General features: G+C 45.3%; 1 protein-coding gene across 1 annotated transcript in view; it reads right to left on the minus strand.

Annotated features, from left to right (window-relative positions):
- SYNJ2 (synaptojanin 2) overlaps window positions 1-21266 on the minus strand; it is a 583647-nt gene extending 562381 nt beyond the window's left edge. The window contains exon 1 of the mRNA XM_085612162.1: window positions 20999-21266. Coding sequence (XP_085468288.1) covers window positions 20999-21122 — 124 coding nt within the window. The 5' untranslated portion in view covers window positions 21123-21266. The remainder of the gene's footprint in view (window positions 1-20998) is intronic.
- Between the last annotated feature and the right edge of the window lie 1028 nt (window positions 21267-22294).

Consider the following 22294-nt stretch of genomic DNA (forward strand, 5'->3'; position numbering starts at 1 on the left):
GGAGGAGGAAGGATATACCCAAACAGCCAACAGCATTAGGAGAGAGATCTTTACTCAACGAGGCTGAACAAAGAGGTGACTGACAAAAGTCTCAAGCCAATGACTGAAAAAGGCTGATCGAAGCAAGCCAATGATTGAAATGGGTGGATCCAAAACCTACTTTATGTATTTTGTTAACAACACGTCTTACAAAACCCAGACCTAACAAGTGTTGATGATGCCAATCCACCTCGTTTACCTTTACATACAAGCGTGACCAATTGTCATTGCAAATGCTGGTTTATAGCAGTCTTCAAAGTCTGTCAAGCTCAATGTTGTACCTTCAACATGTCTGCTGCAGGTTATCTAATAACCATTATGTGGCACTGAAACGCAGATAACTGGTGTTGAAACGTGGCTCGGTCTTCTACGATCAATGCTGCGCTAAGACCAGGATAAATTACGTATCAACAGTTGGCAAATCCAAAAAGCTCCAGTATGCCGGTCTTACAATCTAAGCAACAAACAACAGCAAGGCAACAGCGACACTGGCGTAACAAAACTGGAGGCAGTACCCCTGCAAGGTACGCGGAGGGCCCCCCTCTGGACTAAATTGGGAGCTCCCTGGCCGGAGTACTGTGCTGAGGGGGGCCCCCTGGAGTTCGGGGCCCCCCCACACCGCGGAGGCTGTGGGGGCCTGTGTTACACCACTGAACTGCGACTGACATGAACGCCATTACCTCTTGGGCAAGTATTGGCTTCCTGGAGTATTGCATTAACAGCTGTCGGACAGACAGCCGGAGCCGTCTGTGGCGAGACCGCAAAAATGGCAGATGTTGAAGCTTCTGCGTATATTGCAAAGCTTATAAACACTCTTCTTACAAGAAACCTGGCACTGTAAATCAACGGCATTTCAACCTTTTGAACTTTTTTTTTAAAATAGTAGTTTGCTCTTACTGCAAAAGGCACTGCTGCAAAAGGCAAGTTAATTACACTGTTTGTCACATCTAATAACAATAGATGAACGATCATTTAAACAAATTGTACTGATCTGTTTACTGTGGGGAAATGTTAAAAGAAAATGGGAACACTGCCCACTCTTAAGATACCACAGTGTCCGAAATGTGAAGGAACACAGGATGGGCTCGCATGGTCAGTGTACTTAGAAGAATGTGATCCAGATTACAAGTGGTGTCGCGGGTATCTATTCAAAGATAGCTCCGCGGAAGACCTTGCAGCCAATAGGTGATCATTTTGGACTTTCAGCAAAGTACTTTTTCAGATTCAAATAGCAAATAAGAATAGTCATAATTTTTTCCTTTAGTTGTATGCACTGAACATTTGCATGGTGCAAGGTAAAACTGCACAGTACACTCACTAACCAGGTACCTAAGTGTTGAGAATGCACTCTCGGCCAAGCGCAATTATTATTCCTGTATTTTATAAGGTATGAAACTGACAGGTATGTCCAGAAAATCAATTTCCCCTAGAACTCAGAATTCTTTTCCACACTAAATGGTTTTCCTGGGGAAGTCATAGATGCTAAATTTCCCCCAAGCCATTTTTATCAATGGCTTGTTTTTATATAGTGCTTTATACTGTACTTCTGCCATGTCAAAGCGGTCTAAATAAAAGATGTTACTAGTACCCAGTTTACAGTACTCCATTTACATGCTTGGAAAAATGGATGTCTGAGTCTGCCTTGCTGGGAAGCTGAACTTGTGACCTCCAGATCACTAATAGGCCTGGGCGGAGTTGTCGGAATTCCGTGTGACCCAAAAACTCTGCCACGCAGAGTTCCGCAAGCGGTGGAGATCGTTACGGTGCGCCGTTCACTCTGATTTTTAGCACAGGGTGTTTGTCCCGTGCTGGAAAATCATTGCAAACTGCACCATGCACAGCCCAAGAGGGCGCTGCTTCTTTCTGCCACTTGAGTAGATGTTCTACTCGAGCGACAGCTTCCTCAACGCGAACGCAAGGTTTATCAATGCGAGCGGTTGTGGTCATTCACGACTGCCCGCGTTGGGAAATCTCGCCGGAGGTGGCCTTGAGCAAGATTGTCCTCATTCGCATTGGCAACTGCGAGCAAGGAAAAAACTCCGCTACATGAATGGAAGGGAATTTCACGAGCAGGCCTAATCACTACCTTTGTTTGAGGACAAGCGTTTTCCTCATTGAGCCCTGCTTCTGGTTACATGTGCAGCTGATGCCGTTCGGATAGATGCTATACTAGTCATGCTTAGAGACAAATCAATAGCTAGTCGTCCTTTAGTAACGGTACAATAACAACACACGTTTAGAAGTTAATGTGAAAAACACCAAGGTGCCAATTTTGGGGAAACACAGATGAAAACTGAGCAGGTGATATCAGGCAAGGAGTGCCTCGCTGTGTTAAACATGCTTAATTTGGCTTTAAAATGTACAGGTGATTTGAACTGGCAAATCAAAATTCCGAATTGCAGAAAACGAGTGAGTGGTGTACACGCTCATACCCAAAATGTGGTGAGTTTACTGCATCTTCAGTAAGGCAAATTTTTTTTTTTTTACTCTTCGGTATAATTAAATTTCCATTACATCGAAATAGGAAATGAAAGTAAATAATGTCCTTAATAACATGCTCTATTCACAGATGACATGTTTTGACCCAAATAAGTGCTTTCTCAAGGCACGCATTTGTTTGTAGAGTGCTTGTGTGCATGGCACTATTATGGAGTCGTACCCACATTCTGGAACTTGTATTAGTATTTACAGCGCTTGTGTGCATGGAATTTATTTGGCACTCTATAGACAAGCGCTGTGCCTTTTCTAAAAGTCTTGAGAAAGCTTCTTCCTGTAACGTCCAGTAACTCACATGCACATCTGGTGCAACAACACTGCTTACTTTATTAGTCATTAACACACCTGCACAGCAGCATCTGTACTCAGGAAAAGTGTTACGGTGCTGTTGAGTTACCTTTTAAAACACATCTGGATCCTTTTGTTTGCAATTCAAAACAGTGTAAAGTTGGCCCAATGGCATTAGAGTGCTTTACATGAGCACCAGATTACAGTACACAATGTCAGATTTTATATATTTTTTTTGGTATGGGGAGATTAAGTGATTAGCCCAGAATCACAGGATGTTGAACTGATGTCGAGAACCTGCTTCCCTAGTTTCAAAGTTGGCAGCACTGGCCATTAAGCCACACCGCCCCCCTAGCTTGTCAGCATGCTTCCAGACCCCTTGATTCTCTGCATTCAAGAAGTGCACCAGAGGTGTCAGTTACAGCACATTGGGAGGCACTTGATTGGATCACAACTCTGCACCACTGTGTATGTAATGTGTGTTGGCACCTTTAAAGAGATATAGTAAAGAGAGTCTTGTTGGAATGCCTATCATGATGTAATTGAAGTTTGATTTTGGCTTTTTACAAATTGAATATGGTTAATCTTACTGAAACATAGTAAAGCAACCAGAAGTGTGTGTGGCTAGAAGTGCGCTCTAACCTCCCATGTTGACCTATAGGTTATTGATGGAGAGTTTTGTTAAAGCAAACTGCTACCTCACATGGGGTGTCCTGGCACTATGTATTAACTCACATGGCTACTGATAGGAACTCATCAAAAACTCTTTTTAAAATACTTAGTTCCTACATAAACCCAGCAGCCTGCGCCTCAGATCCAAGCCCATCTCAATCTCTCTGCGAGGCTTGGCTGATCATTTTAAAGGCAAAATCAAGGAGATTAACCTAAACTTCCCCCCTATCATCCCTGAGCCACACGAGAGGCCCGTAGCCCTTTCTCCTCTCACTGACTCTCCCATTAGCTTGTGTAATTTCAAGGTAATCGCCCCAGAAATTACCTCCAACCTTCTAAGCTCTATGAAGCCTGGCTCTTCCTCAGAGGTCTGCACTCCCACAGTCCTGTCAAATCTTGCTTCTGAACTGGCACCGCAAATCTGTTCCCTAATGAATCTATCAATTACTTCTGGGAAAGTACCCTTAGACTGGAAGGTGGCCTTGATTTGGCCCATTAAAAAAAACAAAAAAAAAACTACCGCCCTTTTCCCCTAATCCCTTCGTTGGCTAAGCTATTGGAAAACATATCAATCATCAACTGACAACCTATCTTGAGACTAACAGGCTATTAGGCAGCTCTCAGTCTGGCTTTAGACTTCTCCACAGTACTGAGACAGCCTTGCTTGCGGTCACAGACCATATTAAATGCTCGCTTCACGCTAATGTCCCGACAATATTGATTTTGTTAGACCCGTCAGTGGCATTTCATACGGTGCATCGCCCCGACTTGTTGACAGACTCCAGGATTTAGGGATCCAAGGAATGGCCCTTAAATGGTTAGCAGATTTCCTGTCACAGAGATGCCAAACGATCATCCTCTGCCCCTATAGGTCCAGAACTATGCCACTGGCCTACAGAGTGCCCCAGGGCTTCTGTCTGAGCCCTACACTTTTTAATCTATACATGGCCCCCCTTGCTAAGATCGTCAGAGGTTTTGGGTTTGAGATGGTTTCATACGCTGACGACACACAGCTACTTTTCTCTTTTGGCTCCAACCTGTCCAAATGTAAAGCCTTATTCTCCTCCAGGATGAAGGCTATAGCCACCTGGATGTTGGAAAACTGACTGCAACCCAACCCTACAAAAACAGAAATTATACTGTTTGGACAAGCTCAATTTCTTTGGGCTCCAGAACGTTGGCCAGCTGAGCTGGGCCCCAGCCCTTCACCCAAATTGGTAGTAAAAAACCTTGGTGTCTGCTTAGACCAATCTCTTTCTATGAAAGAACACTCCCCTGCCACCACAGGGTCCTGCTTCCATATGCCATGTCTGCTGAGAAGAGTTTTCCCTCTATTACCACTTTCCTCAAGGAAAACCTTGGTTCAAGCATCGGTAATCAGTCGCCTTGATTATGGTAACTCACTCCTGGCTTCCATCAATGAAAATCTACTGTCCAAACTTCCGGTGGTCCAAAACACTGCTGCACCCCTTGTCTGCAAACTCCCTCCGCGCTCGGCCACTGCCCCACTTCTGCAGTCTCTACACTGGCTTCTGATGAAAAAGAGAATGATTTTAAAATTATGCTGCCTAACCCACTGTGCCTTTCATGGCCAAGGGCCTTCTTTTCTAGCTGCTAAGATTCTGCCCTACACTCCATTGAGACTTCTTAGATCCTGCGACAAAGCCCTGCTTAAAGTTCCCAGGTGAAGGCCAAGGCAGGCTGCAGATCTTTCTCTTTCCTTGCCCTCATCTTTGAAATAATCTGCCCACACAACTTTTTCTCTGTGAAAACAATGTTCTTTTTAGGAAGGCACTTAAAACCCACCTATTTTAGACCAATTCTAGCCTGTCCTCTGCTCTTGGCCCGCGCTGAGATAGCCTTTCGGGGCTGATTCGAGCGCATAATAAATTAAATATAACATAACATAGAAAAGAAAATTAAAGAGTGAACAGATGAGCTTTCAGATACTTCCTATGGAATAGACAGGACAGTATGGTGCGGTGGAAGGACTACAGATATTCCAATGAGTGGAGATAAAAATTGAAGGGGTCTACCTTCTAAGGGTGCCTTCCTTATTCGAGGGACAAAGACAAGACTGGCCTTGGATGATCTGGGACTGTGATAGGGCACATTGATGGAGAACATGTTTCTCAGATACCCGGGCTCTTGATTATTTATGGCAAAGTCACAAAAGCACAAAGCTTTACTGGGAGCTAATGGAGAGTGCAAAGATGTTGCACTGAGAAGAGCCAGAGTAGAGGGTAGCATCCCCCTTTCACATGCACATCATTTTATTTAACATCCTGTGTTCACACAGGAATTTCAGAAGACGTTGCTGTGGTGCTTGGTTGGTCCAGCTTACATGGTGAGGATTTTCAGAGTAATTTAAAATGTGAAGGGTGTTGGGTGCATGGATAGTAGCTTCTGAAGACAAAGGGTAATACCGACTCACTATTCTATACAATTGGTTCCATTTTGGTGCATTGGACAATTTTTTTTAAAAACAACAAAACTTGGTGGGCTATTTTAAATGATGGGTCATTCTGATGTGGTCAGTAAAACTGTGTAATTTAATTAGGTCTGCCATGGTGTCAGCTACGGCTGTCTTGCCAGCCTCATGTTTTACAAAAAACATTCAATTAGAAAAATACATGAATAAACATATACATATGTAAAGAGGCTGTTGGACAGAAGTCTTCTTTCATTCATCTGTTAAAGCTCCAGACGCGTTTTGCTTCCACCTGGTACATCATGAGGCAATGGGTACTCCACTTCAGCCAATCACTCTCTTTACTGCAGGTGATTGCATTTTTCCTGTGCACATGCAAATATCTGCTGGCAAAGTAGTGCACTTCAACGCCAGGACTCATGGGCCAAGCTCTTCTTTCAACTACTTTGTTTTCTTTTGGCTTTTCCGATCTTTTTGCTTTTTAATAAGGGCCCACCATCTCCCCACAAACTGCTACTGGGCTGCTTTTTAGGTCTCGCCTACGTAGCACGCATGCGCTGCATAGGCAAAAGACCTTTAGCAATCGCTTAGGCTTTTCAGCCAAAAACGTGCACGCGTTTGATTGCTTCCAATGGCAACGCGTGCACGTCTGGCGATTCACTTGCGGGAGCGAGCGGCTGGTGCCATATGTTATCAACTATCACGGTGCCAGCCGCTCGCTCCCGCAAGTGAATCACGCAGGGCCCCTCCTCTCTCCCCTCCCCCTGCTGCCACGCGCGCTTGTGCTTTGTTTTTTTCTGAAGGGAACCAATGCCTGCATTCTTATATTTATATATTTTATTTTAGCGTATGTGTGTCTGTAAGGTCACCTCAATGTAGCCCTGTCATCTAGCGTCCCGAAGAGTTATCGGAAGTACACTAACATATCATACGGATTACATTTTTACCCGATTGTTCTGCTTTCGATGTCTGTATTGTGAAGCGATACCCCCCTCTGCTGGTTAAAAGCAAAAGAAAAAACGATATTAGCCACTGCTCATATGTATACAGTTGCTGTACACGGACTTTATCACTTTCCAGTAGACTAAATACATCCTCTGTCAGCATAGAAACTGCACCATGTCACAATTGCCTTGTTTCTTTTGCACGTGTGTTGTATTGGTAGCGTAACTTAATTGCATTTCTGTTCGTCCTGAACCGAGTGAAATACGCTGCACCTCCTCTGCCCTACCAGCCGTGCCCCGACTAACCTGTGGATGGGATTCAGTCTGTCCTGTATCTGGGATCCTGGTTTGCCTCAGACCGCTGTGTGGGCGCGGTCTAACTCGCCTGTTGGACTTGTTTGTGTCCTTCGAAGGGAGCAGGTAATGGTTGCACTTAACATGGGGGGCATGCTTTTCTCATCAGTGGCCCGCATTGACCCGCGTGCATGTTTTCCGGCTCTCCAAAGAGCGGTGGCGAGTGTGTGTGTGGCGGGGTGCGGCTACAGAATAGGGCTAGGGAGGGCTTTCAAGGCCCTGAGAGGTTGCGCGAAAATTGATTTTCCATCCTTCACTGTCAGGGCTCATCTAGTTCAGAAGAACAGAGAAATAGATGTATTTTCCTGCACAGTTCGTATGGGACGGAGCCTCAAACCGACCCCACAGGGATGCCTATTATGTCAGGGCAGCGCCCCTTCCACCCCATCAGTGTGCCAGCATTACTGGCCAGGGCGGGACCTGGACTCACAAAAGCCTTTCAAGGAGAAAGGTTTGGGTTTGGCCGCTCAAGGGCATTTCCCAGCAGCTTTGTATTCCTGTTATCCGTACAAATAAATTCATTAACTGCCTTTATTGTGTGTACTGCTATACAGGCGTCATGTGATTGCAGGAATGAAATAGCATCTGAGAACATGGGCGGAAAATGAACAATTTAGCGGCAAAAGTTATGTTTCAGGAGCTGGTGTCTTCACGAGAGTTGTGCAAAAATGCTTCGCCTTCCACATCCCTCCACCCCTGTGTCCACTGTTGGTGGTAGGAGCCCACCCACCCATTCATTACATTGATCCCTAGGAGGTACATCACAATTACTAACACAGCCCCCGCAGTGATCCTCAGTGCACGGGGTTTGTGGGGTGAGCCTCCTCCCGGGTGTGGCCTCACTTGCAGGGACTAGACCTCATTAGGGTCACAGACTACAGAGAAGGAGCGGCGGGTATCTGCTCACCCCTCTTACAATGCCTCAGGTCGCCTCAAACCCAACCAATAACTGATGGGCGTGTCGATTCAATCACACACACAGGGGGTGACTAATTTGCCCCTTTAGACATCTTCCATCACTGTAGTTCCCCGAGTATGATGTTATAGCTTTGCTTAGCGCTTTTAATAATTTTTATGGCAGCAGTGCACTGTCTTCATGTTGGCACTCCACACAATACCACTCAGTGCCACATAATTATATGCTACATAATTACACTGCACTCAATGCAACATACACTCCAAATAATTCCACTCAGTGCCACATAATTACACGCCACATAATTAAAGTCTACTGAATACAACACACTCCCCATAATACCGCTCAGTGCCACATAATTACACGCCACATAATTACACTCTACTCAATGAAACAAATACACTCCACATAATATCACTGTGACACATAATCTGACGCCACATAATTACACTCTACTCAATGCAACATAAATACACTCCACACAATACCACTCAGTGTGACATAGTTACACGCCACATAATTATACTCTACTCAATGCAACATAAATACACTCCACATACCACTCAGTACTACATAATTACACGCCACATAATTACTCTCAACTCAATGCAACATAAATACACTCCACATAATACCACTTAGTGCCACATAATTGCACACCACATAATTGCACTGTACTCAATGCAACATAAATAATCCCCACATAAATGCACTCTATACCACATACCACCAATCAACATAAATGCACTCCACACCTGGACCCAATTTCACTAAGCATAATTTCACTCAACACCACAGTTCCAGGCCATACAATTCAACTCCACACATTTCCAATACACACCGCATAATTACACACCAAACAACGTATTTCAACTCCACAATCCACAATGTACCTCCAGTCCACACCATATAGTGTCACCACCTGAGCACCAAACATCATTTACCACCACCATTTTGCATCAGCGCACCACCTAAGCATCACATCAGTCTGCCCTTGGAATCTGGGATCTGTTGATTCTCCCCTAGTGTCCGTCCGCTGCTCGTGTTCTAATTAAATTACTGTTTTCAACCTCCACTCCCCCGTTATTTATGTCCTGCTCCCCCATAACAAAAAAAGTTATAACAAACAAGCATGAGAACAGGCAGGAAGAAGTTGCCAGCAGTGCAAATACAAAAAAACTAGAAGACATTGTTTATGTTAAAATCTTTTTCTAATCAGGTTTTTCAGTTGTATATAATGTTGTCTTCATTTGTATAAAGGTAACAAAAATGCTCGACACTGATTATTAACTTTTCAACATAATGCACAGCAGCCACAATGCTCTACAACATAGGCAAAAGTTCTGGCTAAACACATAAGGTCCCAAAGGCGAGACCTATTGGCTATGCCAATGCTTGTTGCCCTTTCTGCCGCTTGCAGTGCTCCATATATTTTTTTACCTTGATTTGGGATTTTAATGCTTTTTTGGCCAAGTCTATTTTTTTTTTTAGTTTGGCAACGATCTATCAGCTCCCCGCACACTGCTAAAGGGCCAATGATTGCCCTACTGCTTCTTGCAGTATCCTGAACAGACACAGCTGGAACGGGAGGCCATCTTTGAACAGTTTCCCTTTTTTACAATTGGACTACCATTCTAAAATCTATTATCCATCTTAGAAAACTGAATGAATGCTAAAGTGTGCCAAAACCACTGAAAGATGGTTGCCCATACTTGCATAAACACAAGCGCATGCGATGGTCTTTCAATGGTTTAGGGATATACTTTGTCAATCGATTACCATTTCAATATGGATGATGCTTTGATTCTAAATGTGGAGACCCCTCTTGGAAGATTGAACCAATGACAACTATTCCATTATAACCACTTTAGTTCCTTCACGCACAGTCAAACCCAATAGCTTGACCAATAGCTGAACCATATTTGAGGACAATAAAGGCCAGATGTATGTATGGCTTTGCAAATGCTTCTTTTTAGCTAGCACTGTGGAGAAATTGAAACCGGGGCAGCTGATTCTTGGCAGGCATGCAGGGAAGTAATTAGAGGTCACAAACCTCCATCATTGGGCCAACAAGGGCACAAAGCCTACTTAGATAAGACTTTCAATGATAACATTTTAACTGATTTTGAAGGAGGAATGAACACTTTCTGACTGGCTCTGATTTAAGATGGGTATCACCCTCAGGAACCAGTATTTTGTGCGCCTCTTGGACTTCGGAATGAAGCTCTTCAGCACCTATGGGAGAAGATGGCATGGGCATGCCTGAAAGAGAATTCTGCTGCAGTTTTGCAGTAAATGCGACTAATCCAAGGGCCAGAGGAAAATACCAAGGGGTCGTGCCTCCTCAGGCAACATATGGAAGCATACCTACTAATTTGAAGAACAATCTCAGTGTGTGAGGAGGAGCGAGGCCTTGAAGGGGCAGAGCCTCGTGCCAAGAAGTACCTACGAAGCACTTTTGAACCACCCCCTCCCCCCAAAAAAGCCAGCTGACGCTGGTAACGATGTCCTGGGGTGTATTTCCAATCCTCAATGGAAATCAGCAGTTCAGTTGGTAAAACATCTATTTACAGTGGTTATCAGCTCGTTTCCATTCCACGGTGTGATATCAGCTCCTCACCAGGTGACCGTGGGATGGGAGCCGATATTGTGTGTCACACGGTGGCACCATGTGAGTTGGCAGGTATGATAATGGACTCTCTGGAGAGGAGAGGGGCTACTCTGTCGGACAAGAGTCAAGTCAGGGCCCAAATGACTGGAGACCTGCGCTGGGATGTTTAAGGCAAAGTGGGCTCCGGCCCAGGGCCCCTGCCATTTAGGGGGCCCCTTGATAGAGCCAGCTCAGTTCTGCAAACAGGCTTGCCCGGATGACCTTGAATAATTCTTAAACAGATTGTTTTATATACCGTTTTCCTTTAATTTATTGTTTAATGTGTCTGATGTTACAGAGTCTATAACACACATTGTACCGCAATATGTGCTTATATTGATGCAACACCCATAAAAAAAGTTTCTTTTAGACCAAAACAGGACCTCACATATAAGAAATGAGAAGGTGTCACTCACAGAGATTATTTGCAGTAATATTAGTGAGCTGCCGCTGTGTTATAATATTAAAAACACACGTCACTATCCCTGAATATTAGATATAAACACATTTAGAATTTGCAGGAGTGCGCCTGTGCCATGTCAGTGACCTGAAAAGAGGGCATGAAAGAGCTGAAATTGGATCATAAATTCAAAGCTGGTCCGTACAGGGATTCCCAAAACACGTTTGGCCTAGGGTCCCCAAAATCCTTAAGATGTCCCTGGACCTGCGTGAGGGACTGCCTCGAGGAGACAGATGCCCCAGGAGCCATGAGTGTCAGCAGCCCAGCAGAGCTGAAACAAATTCGAAGATTCACCGCATCATAAGGTGGTTGGATCTGTGCCAGACAGAACAAAAGACAGCGCCAGCGTGTGAGCCAAACCTTGATCCACCCCTGGTAAACCTGCCCTGCAGCCTGGCTGCACACGACACAGTGTTTGGGCGTGCCCTGGAAATATTGTTTAACCCTCTTCTGAACTCTTTGGGCACCTGTAGCTTCCGTTTCCGGGCCTGAGACGAACACCTGGATTTATTCCTTGCACTCAGGCCCCTTGGTGTGCATTTTATTGGTTGGGTCCGAATGGCATGACCTGGAAGCAGAGCTTTAAGTGGAATGAAAAAGCTGGGGAGGTCTCTCAGAGGGGCGTGGGCAATGTAATTAAGGGCGTGGCTTAAAACCCGTAAGCTAAAAATCTATGTTGAGCATAGTGTGCCGCCCACTGGTATTTTGCTGTTTCTGTCATTGCATCCAGATATATGATACTACAAGTAACATCATACCTACAAGTCAGGACTATTGGCTTTGTCAGTGGTTGTTAGTTGCATAAGGTAAATAATCAGCAACTATGGCTTGTACATAATTTTGAAAAATCTTCCACTTACAGCCCTGGTGACACCACGACAATGTTGCTGTTCCTGAGTTTCAAAAACAGAAGGGAAATCCCGAGCGAAAATGACTCTCTTTAAAGTATTTCCCTTCCCCAACAACGCTCACCTGGCATGACGCTATGCCCTAACTTCTCCACTAGTGAGAAGTGTGAGCACACGCACATCGATGTGCTCACCTGGCATGATGTCATGCTGTAACTTCTCCACTAGTGAGCAGTGTGAGCAAGCGCACATGGATGTGCCTGCTGTCACTGCAGTCCGATAAAAACGGACGCCTGTGCCAGGGCACAAAACAGAGCTCGATAGAGACCCGTTTCGAGGCTCCTTTTAAAAAACTGCCGGTGCTCAGCACCGGTGAGACCCGGCCCACTTAAAGCCCTACCTGGAAGCTTTTCAACCATCACCCTCTGGCCTTTGGTTACCGGGTTATCCGTGATTAGAAGCTTTTTAGTGCGACTTACTTCTGAACCAGGATGCCTCTATACCAGAGGGGGTCACTTCATTAAGTGGGTGCGTCTGGATTCCTGGGTGCAATTTTTGTTCTGATGTACAGAATAGTGAAGTTAAACGGAGTATTAAACTTTAGTACTACACAGTTTCCAAGCTCCAATGGCACCCTGAAGTGAAATTGTGTGCCTTGGCTAACAGGGTCCATTAAAAAGCAAAGAGTTATGTTAAATATTTTGACTAATGGCAATTAAAAAATATATTTATACGCATATGTGTCTAGCTATACGTTCAATAAATTAACAAATTAATTTGAATATAAGCAAAAGCGACCTCATGCACTCCATTACGACGTGTATTTGAACCAATACCAATAATGGTATTTTGGTAAATGTAATGCTGGCTGCTCCAGGTTTACGGAATTGCAAATAAAAACGTGTTTTTATTACCCAGCACAATGGTACTAATGTTATCCTCTATGGAAGGATGAAATGCCGAGTTTGCCTTGATAGTAATGTCATCAGCAAGTCAGGGGCGTAACACAGGCCCCTGTAACTCCAAATATTCAGGGGCCCCCATTTAGCCCAAGGCCGAATAATATCGGATTGATATGTGAGCATCTGGGGCCACTCATCACATTCTGCTGGGGTGGGGGGGGGGGGGGCATCATTTTGCGTTACTCCACTGCAGCAAGTGATATCCTATCACTCAGTCCACATTTGTATGATGTATTCATGTGAAAGAGGGTCAGACTGCACTACATAAATCTACCAAATGTAACTAGTCTGACAATCTTATTGAAAGGGTGGCAAAACAACCACCTATGCAAGCTCGTGTGCCTGGGCTCTGCCCCAGCCTTACAAAACTCAACGTAGGCCAGCAAGCCTTTTCCTGGCATGCGATTCTGTGACTTGGCTGCCGAATCATGAAACACTTAGGGGCATATTATCAAGCCAGGCGATAAGATTATCGCCACTTTAGCGGCAGAAAACTGCTGCTCAAACGGCGATAATGGGCTTGATAATATGCTCTATGGAATTCCAATTGAAGCCCATGTTAGATGTCCTTCACATCTAACATGGGCTTCAATTGGAATTCCATTGAGCATATTATCAAGCCCATTATCGCCGTTTGAGCAGCAGTTTTCTGCCGCTAAAGTGGCGATAATCTTATCGCCTGACTTGATAATATGCCCCCCCAATTTCTTTTGAAAAACGTTAAGGCAATTCTTGGTGCAAACTCCTTTTACATTCGAATTATCCAAGCAGGTTTCCAGGAGGTGGTAATGAGTAACAAGAAAATGTTTGCATACTTGTTGCGTGGCACTTTGTTGTGGCGATGTGTTGTGTTGTATTTTTTTGTACCCATTTTTTCTGTGCTGTGTTATTGCAATGGGATATGTTCGATTATGTTTTGACTGTTGTGTTCCCATAAGGTTTTATGTTATGTTGCTTTGTGGATGTTATGGAATTTTGTTGTGTACTTTCGATGTGTCAACAGATGCAGCTATGTTACCAGCCAAAAGCAACACATGCCTTTAAAGCAACTTTGGCAATCGGGGTCAGGTGGCTCAGTGGACTAATGTGTGCAGTGTAGGGGCCTGTGTTTGACCTCATGGTCACAGGTTCACATCCGGGCCGGTCCACTCACCCTTTCATCCATGTGAGGTCAAAAAATTAGTACTGTTGTGTCAACCCTGGCATCTTTTGGGGCGTTTCCCCAGTCTTTTTGCTTTCTGACCTCCTGGTTTTGACTGTTTTTACTGGTTTAGAGTCTCTGCGCACTTTCTCACTGCTGTCCAGTGTTAAAGGGCAAGTGCTCCTATTGTGAATTGAATTATGGATTGGTGTTTCCATGATTGGCATATTTGATTTACTGTTAAGTCCGTAATAAAGTACAGTGAGAGTACCAGGGCCTGAAAATCAAATGCTACTAGTGGGTTTACAACAAAAACAAAAAAAAAGTGATGGACGGAATGCTGACAATGCAGACATTCTCCCCCAGTCAAGAGATCTGGGTTAAATCCATCGTTCTTTTGCCCACTACACCACCCCAGTTTAGACATGGCCATATGCAAATCAGTCTTGAACCTGTGCCTCATGGGAACAGTCCAGCCCGAACTGCCAAGCCATGTCTTCCCTGGACCGGAATCAAGCATCCTAGGACCGGTTTCTGGCTATCAGCCATCATCAGCCAGGATAGCTTGACTCCAGTGGCGTAGTGAGCACGGGTCCCACGTCTGGGAATACCCATCCCACTTAGGGCGAAAAGCGTTACAACAAACAAATGATGGACGGAATGCTGACAATGCAGACATTCTCCCCCAGTCAAGAGATCTGGGTTAAATCCATCGTTCTTTTGCCCACTACACCACCCCAGTTTAGACATGGCCATATGCAAATCAGTCTTGAACCTGTGCCTCATGGGAACAGTCCAGCCCGAACTGCCAAGCCATGTCTTCCCTGGACCGGAATCAAGCATCCTAGGACCGGTTTCTGGCTATCAGCCATCATCAGCCAGGATAGCTTGACTCCAGTGGCGTAGTGAGCACGGGTCCCACGTCTGGGAATACCCATCCCACTTAGGGCGAAAAGCGTTACAACAAACAAATGATGGACGGAATGCTGACAATGCAGACATTCTCCCCCAGTCAAGAGATCTGGGTTAAATCCATCGTTCTTTTGCCCACTACACCACCCCAGTTTAGACATGGCCATATGCAAATCAGTCTTGACCCTGTGCCTCATGGGAACAGTCCAGCCCGACCTGCCAAGCCATGTCTTCCCTGGACCGGAATCAAGCATCCTAGGACCGGTTTCTGGCTATCAGCCGTCATCAGCCAGGATAGCTTGACTCCAGTGGCATAGTGAGCACGGGTCCCACGTCTGGGAATACCCATCCCACTTTGTTTTCTTTTTGTTTGATTTAATAACTCTATGAGCGACATGAATGCATAAGCTCAAAAAGGTTGGATTAATATAATTTATTTATACTTACTAAAGGATTGGTTTGAGGACCACTGTTTTCTATATCGAATTTCACCCAGTTCCAAGAACCAGTATTGGGTTACCCCATGTTTATAATGGCCATCACACACTGCAGCCTCAGCCCACCAATGCCAGCCCCATCGACTGCTGATCCCAGACGGCCGCCAAGGCTTGCACCATGACCGTCAGCATCGCAACGAGCAAGGCCCCGCTTTGCACCATGGCCCTGGTCCTACCGACGCCGCTACCTGCAACGCGACCTGCGGGAACCGCACGCCACACCGATCTGCTCACACCACAACCTCGACGAACGCCGCCACTGCAACACACCGGTGTGTTCAGCTGGAACAAAAAGGTGCTGTTTAAACATCTTCTGACACTGACGCTGGTCCGCACTGGCGCGGTCAACTGAGCAGGTTGGATTTGCCCGTTTTCAGCACTGCAGTAGCACCGGACGGAGCTACCGACTTCGAGGAACAGCAGTTTTAAGGTTATTCTTGCGGCATACAGATTTTTATTATTGCATGTTGTAATTTCTATCGTTTTGGTCGTGTTTGCACGGATAAATATTGGTTATTTTTCTAAAACTGGTGTGGTGTCCTTTTGTAGTGTTTACATTGTATTAGTGTGTGTTATGTGCAAATGCTTTACATATTTCCTCTGAGATAAGGCTGACTGCTCGTGCCAGGCTACCAAGGGGGCGAGCAGGGGTTATTTTAGAAGGGTATCACCCTTAACCTGAATAGAAGGAAGGGTCCCTATTTGGACAAAGGTGCCAACTGAAGACCCCCATTTCTAACAGGCTGGGTGACAATAAACATCTGCTACTCAGCCCCTCCATACCCATGGGCAATACATGTGCTTTACAAATACACGTGTCATGTTAAGCAACCATTTCCTACTGACTAAATGTGGTAAAATAGCGCTGCTCCAGATTTCACATTTTTAAGACACCAATAAGCCCTGAGGTGTGGCAGAAACCAGGCTTTAAATTAGCTCTTTCAGGGGTCACATTCTATGATTACCCCGATTAGGCCTCCGTTGGCTACTTTAGGCGCCTCTCAGGCCTGACCCAGGTTCCCTCACTCGAGCACGTGTAATCCTTCGCTTCACGGCGCATTTCACAAGATGTTTTCTTTTTCCCCTGCTCATTTGGCAGGAGACTAGCTGAAAGGGGTTGACTTGTTTTACAACAGCAGTGATATTTGTGTCCCCTTCCGCTCCCTTTTGTTAAGCATGTATCATGCTTCACCTATTCCCTCCTTAACCTGAGCGACTGAACGGTTACCAGCACATTAGTCGAAGGATAGAATGCTTTCGCTTTTGAGAAAGAGGCGAGTCGAGGAAACCCAGGTAACACTGTATCCCCCAAGGAGTCTGCTGCAAACAATACATCAAACAAGGAGTTTTCTTGGGAAATAATTTAACACACAATTTGTTACGTTTTTTGTTCGGTTTATAAACATCCGATCTCAAAAGGAACAAAGTCCATGGGTGGGCAAGGAAGAACAGCGAGGGAATAAAAATCGGATAAGCAGGTATATAACAATTATACTTATTTTTATGAATAGACACATAAAAAAAATTCCCGGAAGAAAACATATGCACAATTGAAAAAAATAGAAAAACAGGTCAGTGTTCTCTTCAGGGGTTTTTTCAGCAAATTCAAGCATTAGATAAATTCGATATATTCACAAAAATGTGAACTAAATATCAAAGCATTGTGAGGTATGAGCCAATTATTTTTTTACTGGCGCAGAAAACCTCCGATCAGAGTTACACTTGATATATAAATATGTATTTATATTTTACAAGATTAGTGCAGTTAAGATGATCTTCAAGGAATACCAGAAGGTTCAAGTATGCCCGGGGGGCGATTAGACCCCACTGAGTTTAAGTGAGAGATGCTATATGCAGATGTGCACCAAATGTTTTTTCTTTGAGAGTTGGGGACAAGTGTGCAGCTGCGCGTGGCAGCAGTCCAGTAACAAGGTCTACGTGCACACTTGTGAAATGTTCAGCCATTTACTTGATTAAATCACTGACGCACAACATGGGTGGGCAAGGAAGAACAGCGAGGGAATAAAAATCGGATAAGCATGTATATAACAATTATACTTATTTTTATTAATAGACACACATACAAAAATTCCCGGAATAAAACATATGCACAATTGAATAAAATAGAAAAACAAGTCAATGTTCTCTTCAGGGTTTTTTTCAGCGAATTCAAGCATTAGATAAATTCTATATATTGACAAAAATGTGAACTAAATATCAAAGCATTGTGAGGTATGAGTCAATTATTTTCTTACTGGCGCAGAAAATCTCCGATCAGAGTTACACTTGATAAATATGTATTTATATTTTACAAGATTAGTGCAGTTATGATAATCTTCAAGGAATACCAGAAGGTTCAAGTATGCCCGGGGGCCGATTAGACCCCACTGAGTTTAAGTGAGAGATGCTATATGCAGATGTGCACCAAATGTTTTTTCTTTGAGAGTTGGGGCCAAGTGTGCAGCTGTGGTTGGCAGCAGTCCAGTAACAAGGTCTACGTGCACACTTGTGAAATGTTCAGCCATTTACTTGATTAAATCACTGACGCACAACATGGGTGTTTGTCTGAATAGCACACGTTACATTTCTGTTACTGCAGGAACTATGAACGTTAATCAAGAATCCATCTTGCACGCACAGACTGCAAAGGTATGATGGCTACATGTGAGGTGCATAGCACAGGTCATTACAGGTCACTTGGTTTACCACCCACATTACCCTGGACTCCATTCAGTCTGCATTTTGACCTACCAGGGCAGAGGAGATGTGGCTTTATCAAGTTGACGTGGTCTGGTCTAGTTAATTTCTAATTTCTGGCCTAGTTCATTTCTGACTGTAAGAAACTCGAGCTGTAATCCCAGCGTCTCCGGACCCAATCTGTGTGATATTGAGCAAAGCTCCATTATTGTTTCTGCACTAGTTACTCCAACTGCCAACAAATGTGCAGACACCAGAGTTACGCAAATATACAGAAAACATTAGACATTCTTTTCAGGCTGGGTGTTCTGGGGGCGCGTTCATCTGCAGACAGAAAGTCTTGGCTTCTCATCCACTATCGATCCTTGTGTGATAATAAATTCAAATTTCACTGGTGTGCATAGGATGTTTCACATGTCCCCTTAGTCGAGTCAAGGCGCTACAATGACACGTTTTCTTACATGTGATGATGGTGAGACAATAGCAGCTGGAGCGGGAAGCAGCTTTCTCTACTCTGAATATAAAATAGTGATGGAAGTAAAAAAAAACGTGGTTTGCTTTCCCAGGTGTAGTACGGCTTCGCTGCAAGCCCTATAAAGGCCCAGCCCCTGGTGTATGTGTCCTTACTTTCTCCGCACAGCCAGCTGTTGGAGAGATGTTTTGAAATCTGCGAGTAACACGTACCGTTCCTAGGGAAGGCCGTGCCTCCTAAGCAGTGATTCATTGTGAAATACATTGTTAATTAAATACCAACGTTTCAAAATACCAACCCTGTATAGTCTTGCTGCCATCTCATGCCCCTTTCTTTCGTCACTCTACACTTCCTGTCTCTTACAATCAATCCTGCAGGTTCTTTTCATGACCTGGCTCGACAGCGTAGCTTGTCGAAAGACAATTATGTGAGCATCACTAGAGAGGGGCTTTACCCATGTTGGGCGCTAAGAGTACGTGCTCTGATTGGGCAGAAGTTGTGTGCTTCCACAAAAAAAGTGCTCGTCCTCCCATGTAGCTGTGATCATCTGGTTTATTTATCCAGCTTCCTAAGCTTGGACTTTATGGGTGTAGTGTCCGTGCATGGATACGTTCTAGTGTTCCAGACCCCTGTACTACACTGCACACCCACCCACCACCGACGTCACTGTGTCAGGTGACGCGGTCAATAAAAGGGCCGAGCGCACGTGCTCGAGGCCATTCCCACTACCCCTAACTAAGTGTCTGTGTCAGTCCTTTCACCTAGCATGAGGGCCTAGGGCCCAACATTACAATGGGGTACACACATGCCATTGGAATACTATTACAGTGACTTAGATAATTTATGTTTTTCTTCTTCTGGCAGCACAGATGGGAGGAGGGCAGTCATTAACCAGTTTGATTTTAAGTCTGGTTTGTAATGCATCAAATTGCCATCATATTACATTGCTTAAAAGCCAGCACTATACGCTTGCTCATCCCGGTTTCCATACTTTGTTGCTGTTTTCCTATCTTAATCTTACTCTCGTTTTTTAGGTCTCGCCTGACCCAGCGCATGCGCTGGTCTGGCGAGACTTATTGAGAGGGCTCCAAAAAGTGCTACCAGGCCAGCCTAGAGCTACAGTGCATGTGCGTGGGCGCCGCGCTTTACCGCGATTACTTTCACTTTCGCGGCCGCTTTGATGTTTGATCGTGATCACTTTCGCGGCCGCACGGCTGCTTTGCATAGCCAATAGGTCTCGCTTTTGGGACCTTATAAGTATTTAGTTATGCAACTGTTGCATAGCTAAACACTTATAAGGTCCCAAAGGCGAGACCTATTGGCTATGCCAATGCTTGTTTCTTTTCCACTCTTCTCACTATTGTTATGAGTCAAAGTAGCATAAATCAGATCCCCCCCAAGTAAATATGTGCTGGGTCCTCCACTTGAAACCAGGGTCACAAAAAGAGGGGTGGGGGTGTCACACAGTCTCTTCTCGCCCGTGCCGGAAAGGAAGCAGCGCCACTGTGCTCCTCTGAGGAGTGCTGGGAAGCACGACCCATGTGTCATCAGGGTCATGTATGGTCTATATATACACAGAACCTATAATGCGCGATACAGGTGCATGCCCTCACCCACGTGCCCCTTTAATACCTGCCAAAGTCTGTGCACGTGCACTGTCACAATCCCCTGTAATGCTAGCCCTGTCACTCTACAGCACACCTATTTCGCCGCAGGACAGGCACGTGCATGCTTTCGTCCCTCCAATGCATGCCCTGTGTCTATAAACATGGAATACCTTCCTGCATATGGCATGACCCTGTCTATTCTCCGGCATGGCAACCCCGCGCGTCCCCCGCCCGCGACTGACACGCGCATGCCCTTGAACTGCAATGGTTGGTCAATTTTCAGTTCAAATAGACTATGCTTATTCCAGATGCCTCGGTATGAGATGCTCATACACCTGAAAAATAAGTTTCGCCTAAGTACATGTCGGCATGATACCCTGTTTCTCAGCTGTCAAACTAATGCATTCTGGTAGTTGTAGTTCTGCGTTGCTTCTGCTGAACCAATTGTACTGACACACCTGACAGTAATGATTTGTAACAGAAGGCGCCGGGGATGCAAACACGGTGTCCTGACCACTTGGGACTCGGTTCCAAAGCTAACCGGATTCCCACACTTCCCGTAAAAAGCACACCGCTCCCAGAGAACGGGCATAGTGCGGTCCATGTACTCACTGAGCTGCGCCAACGTGCCGGACTCGAAGAGCAGGCAGTCCTGGCGGCTGCGGGACTCCAGCAGCACGCTGTGGCAACCCGGCTCCGGCTTCACCCACACCTTCAGCCCCTTGCTCAGCGCCATGGCTCCCGCCTGCCCCCGGCGCGGGGCTCAGGTGTGCGCCTCTTCCTCCTCCTGGGCTCCAGGTGGCAGCCCGAGAGATCCGGGGCTCTCCTCCCTCAGCCCTGTTTACTTTCACCCGCCTGGGCGTTTCCGCGTCAGAGAGGAGGGGAGAGCGGGCTCCCTTCCCTCCTCCTCCTGCTTTTTTACGGATTTATTCTACTCTCTGAGCTCTTCTTTCCAGTTGCTGAGCACTCTGTGCACTCTCCCCTTCCTTGGCCGGTCGGTGCAGGTGTATGGTCGTCTGCTGCCCCCTGGTGGTACTAATGGGGAAGTGCACGCAGAGTACAGTTAAGCAGCAGGTCTAGACAGGGAGGTTAAGCCACAGCCAGAGAAAATAGGAAAGAGTCCAAACTCGGAAATAATCATCGTTTTTCTCCAGAGTGGTGTCTGTACTACTTGCCGGTGCCTCTCCCTACAGTGGAGGGGAAGGGTGTCCGCTGGTGGCGGGGGCCATTGCGTTCACGTTTTTTTTTCAGATAAAATAATGAACATGCCGGTGGTTGTAACACAGGGCAAGCGCCAGTCATCGATAAGCAGTGGAGAGTGGACAATTGTGAAAAGAGCTATCACGCCAACGTCAGTCCCGCCACGCAGAGAGCAAACACAACCGGATCGCTAGCATTCCTCACCGGTGACTGCACGAGGCGGAGTCAGCGCTGGCCGCGCGCTGCTGCTGCAAGCAGCTGCTCCAAGAATCCCTATGACGCTGCAAGGGCAACCCGAGTATGGAAAATGATTTTCAGAGCCATTCATTGTTAACCCTAAAAGGTCTTTCTTTTTGGCCTAATTTGTGACCAAGTCGGAAGAGGTAATTATAACTAATTCAGGGAAATATGTTGTTAATGCCTGTGGGATGTATATTGCTGTACCTTATTACATTTATTTCGGTGGCTTTGCAGATAAAAATCATATACAACTTTATTATTATATTTCATTGTTGCATCAAACGTAAATGATTGAGGAGTGTGCATTTAAATGTTCTAATGTACGACGGAAAGCATAATACAACAAGCATTTGCAATGCAATCGGTCTCGCATTAGTGGAAGTTTGAGTTCAAGGCGTTGTAAACGATTTTGTTTTTATTTATGTTTAGTTGTTTTGAGTGGAGGGGATGTATATTGTTTGTAGAGGC

Source organism: Triturus cristatus, chromosome 6 (genome assembly GCF_964204655.1).
Source record: "Triturus cristatus chromosome 6, aTriCri1.1, whole genome shotgun sequence".
NCBI lineage: Eukaryota > Metazoa > Chordata > Amphibia > Caudata > Salamandridae > Triturus > Triturus cristatus.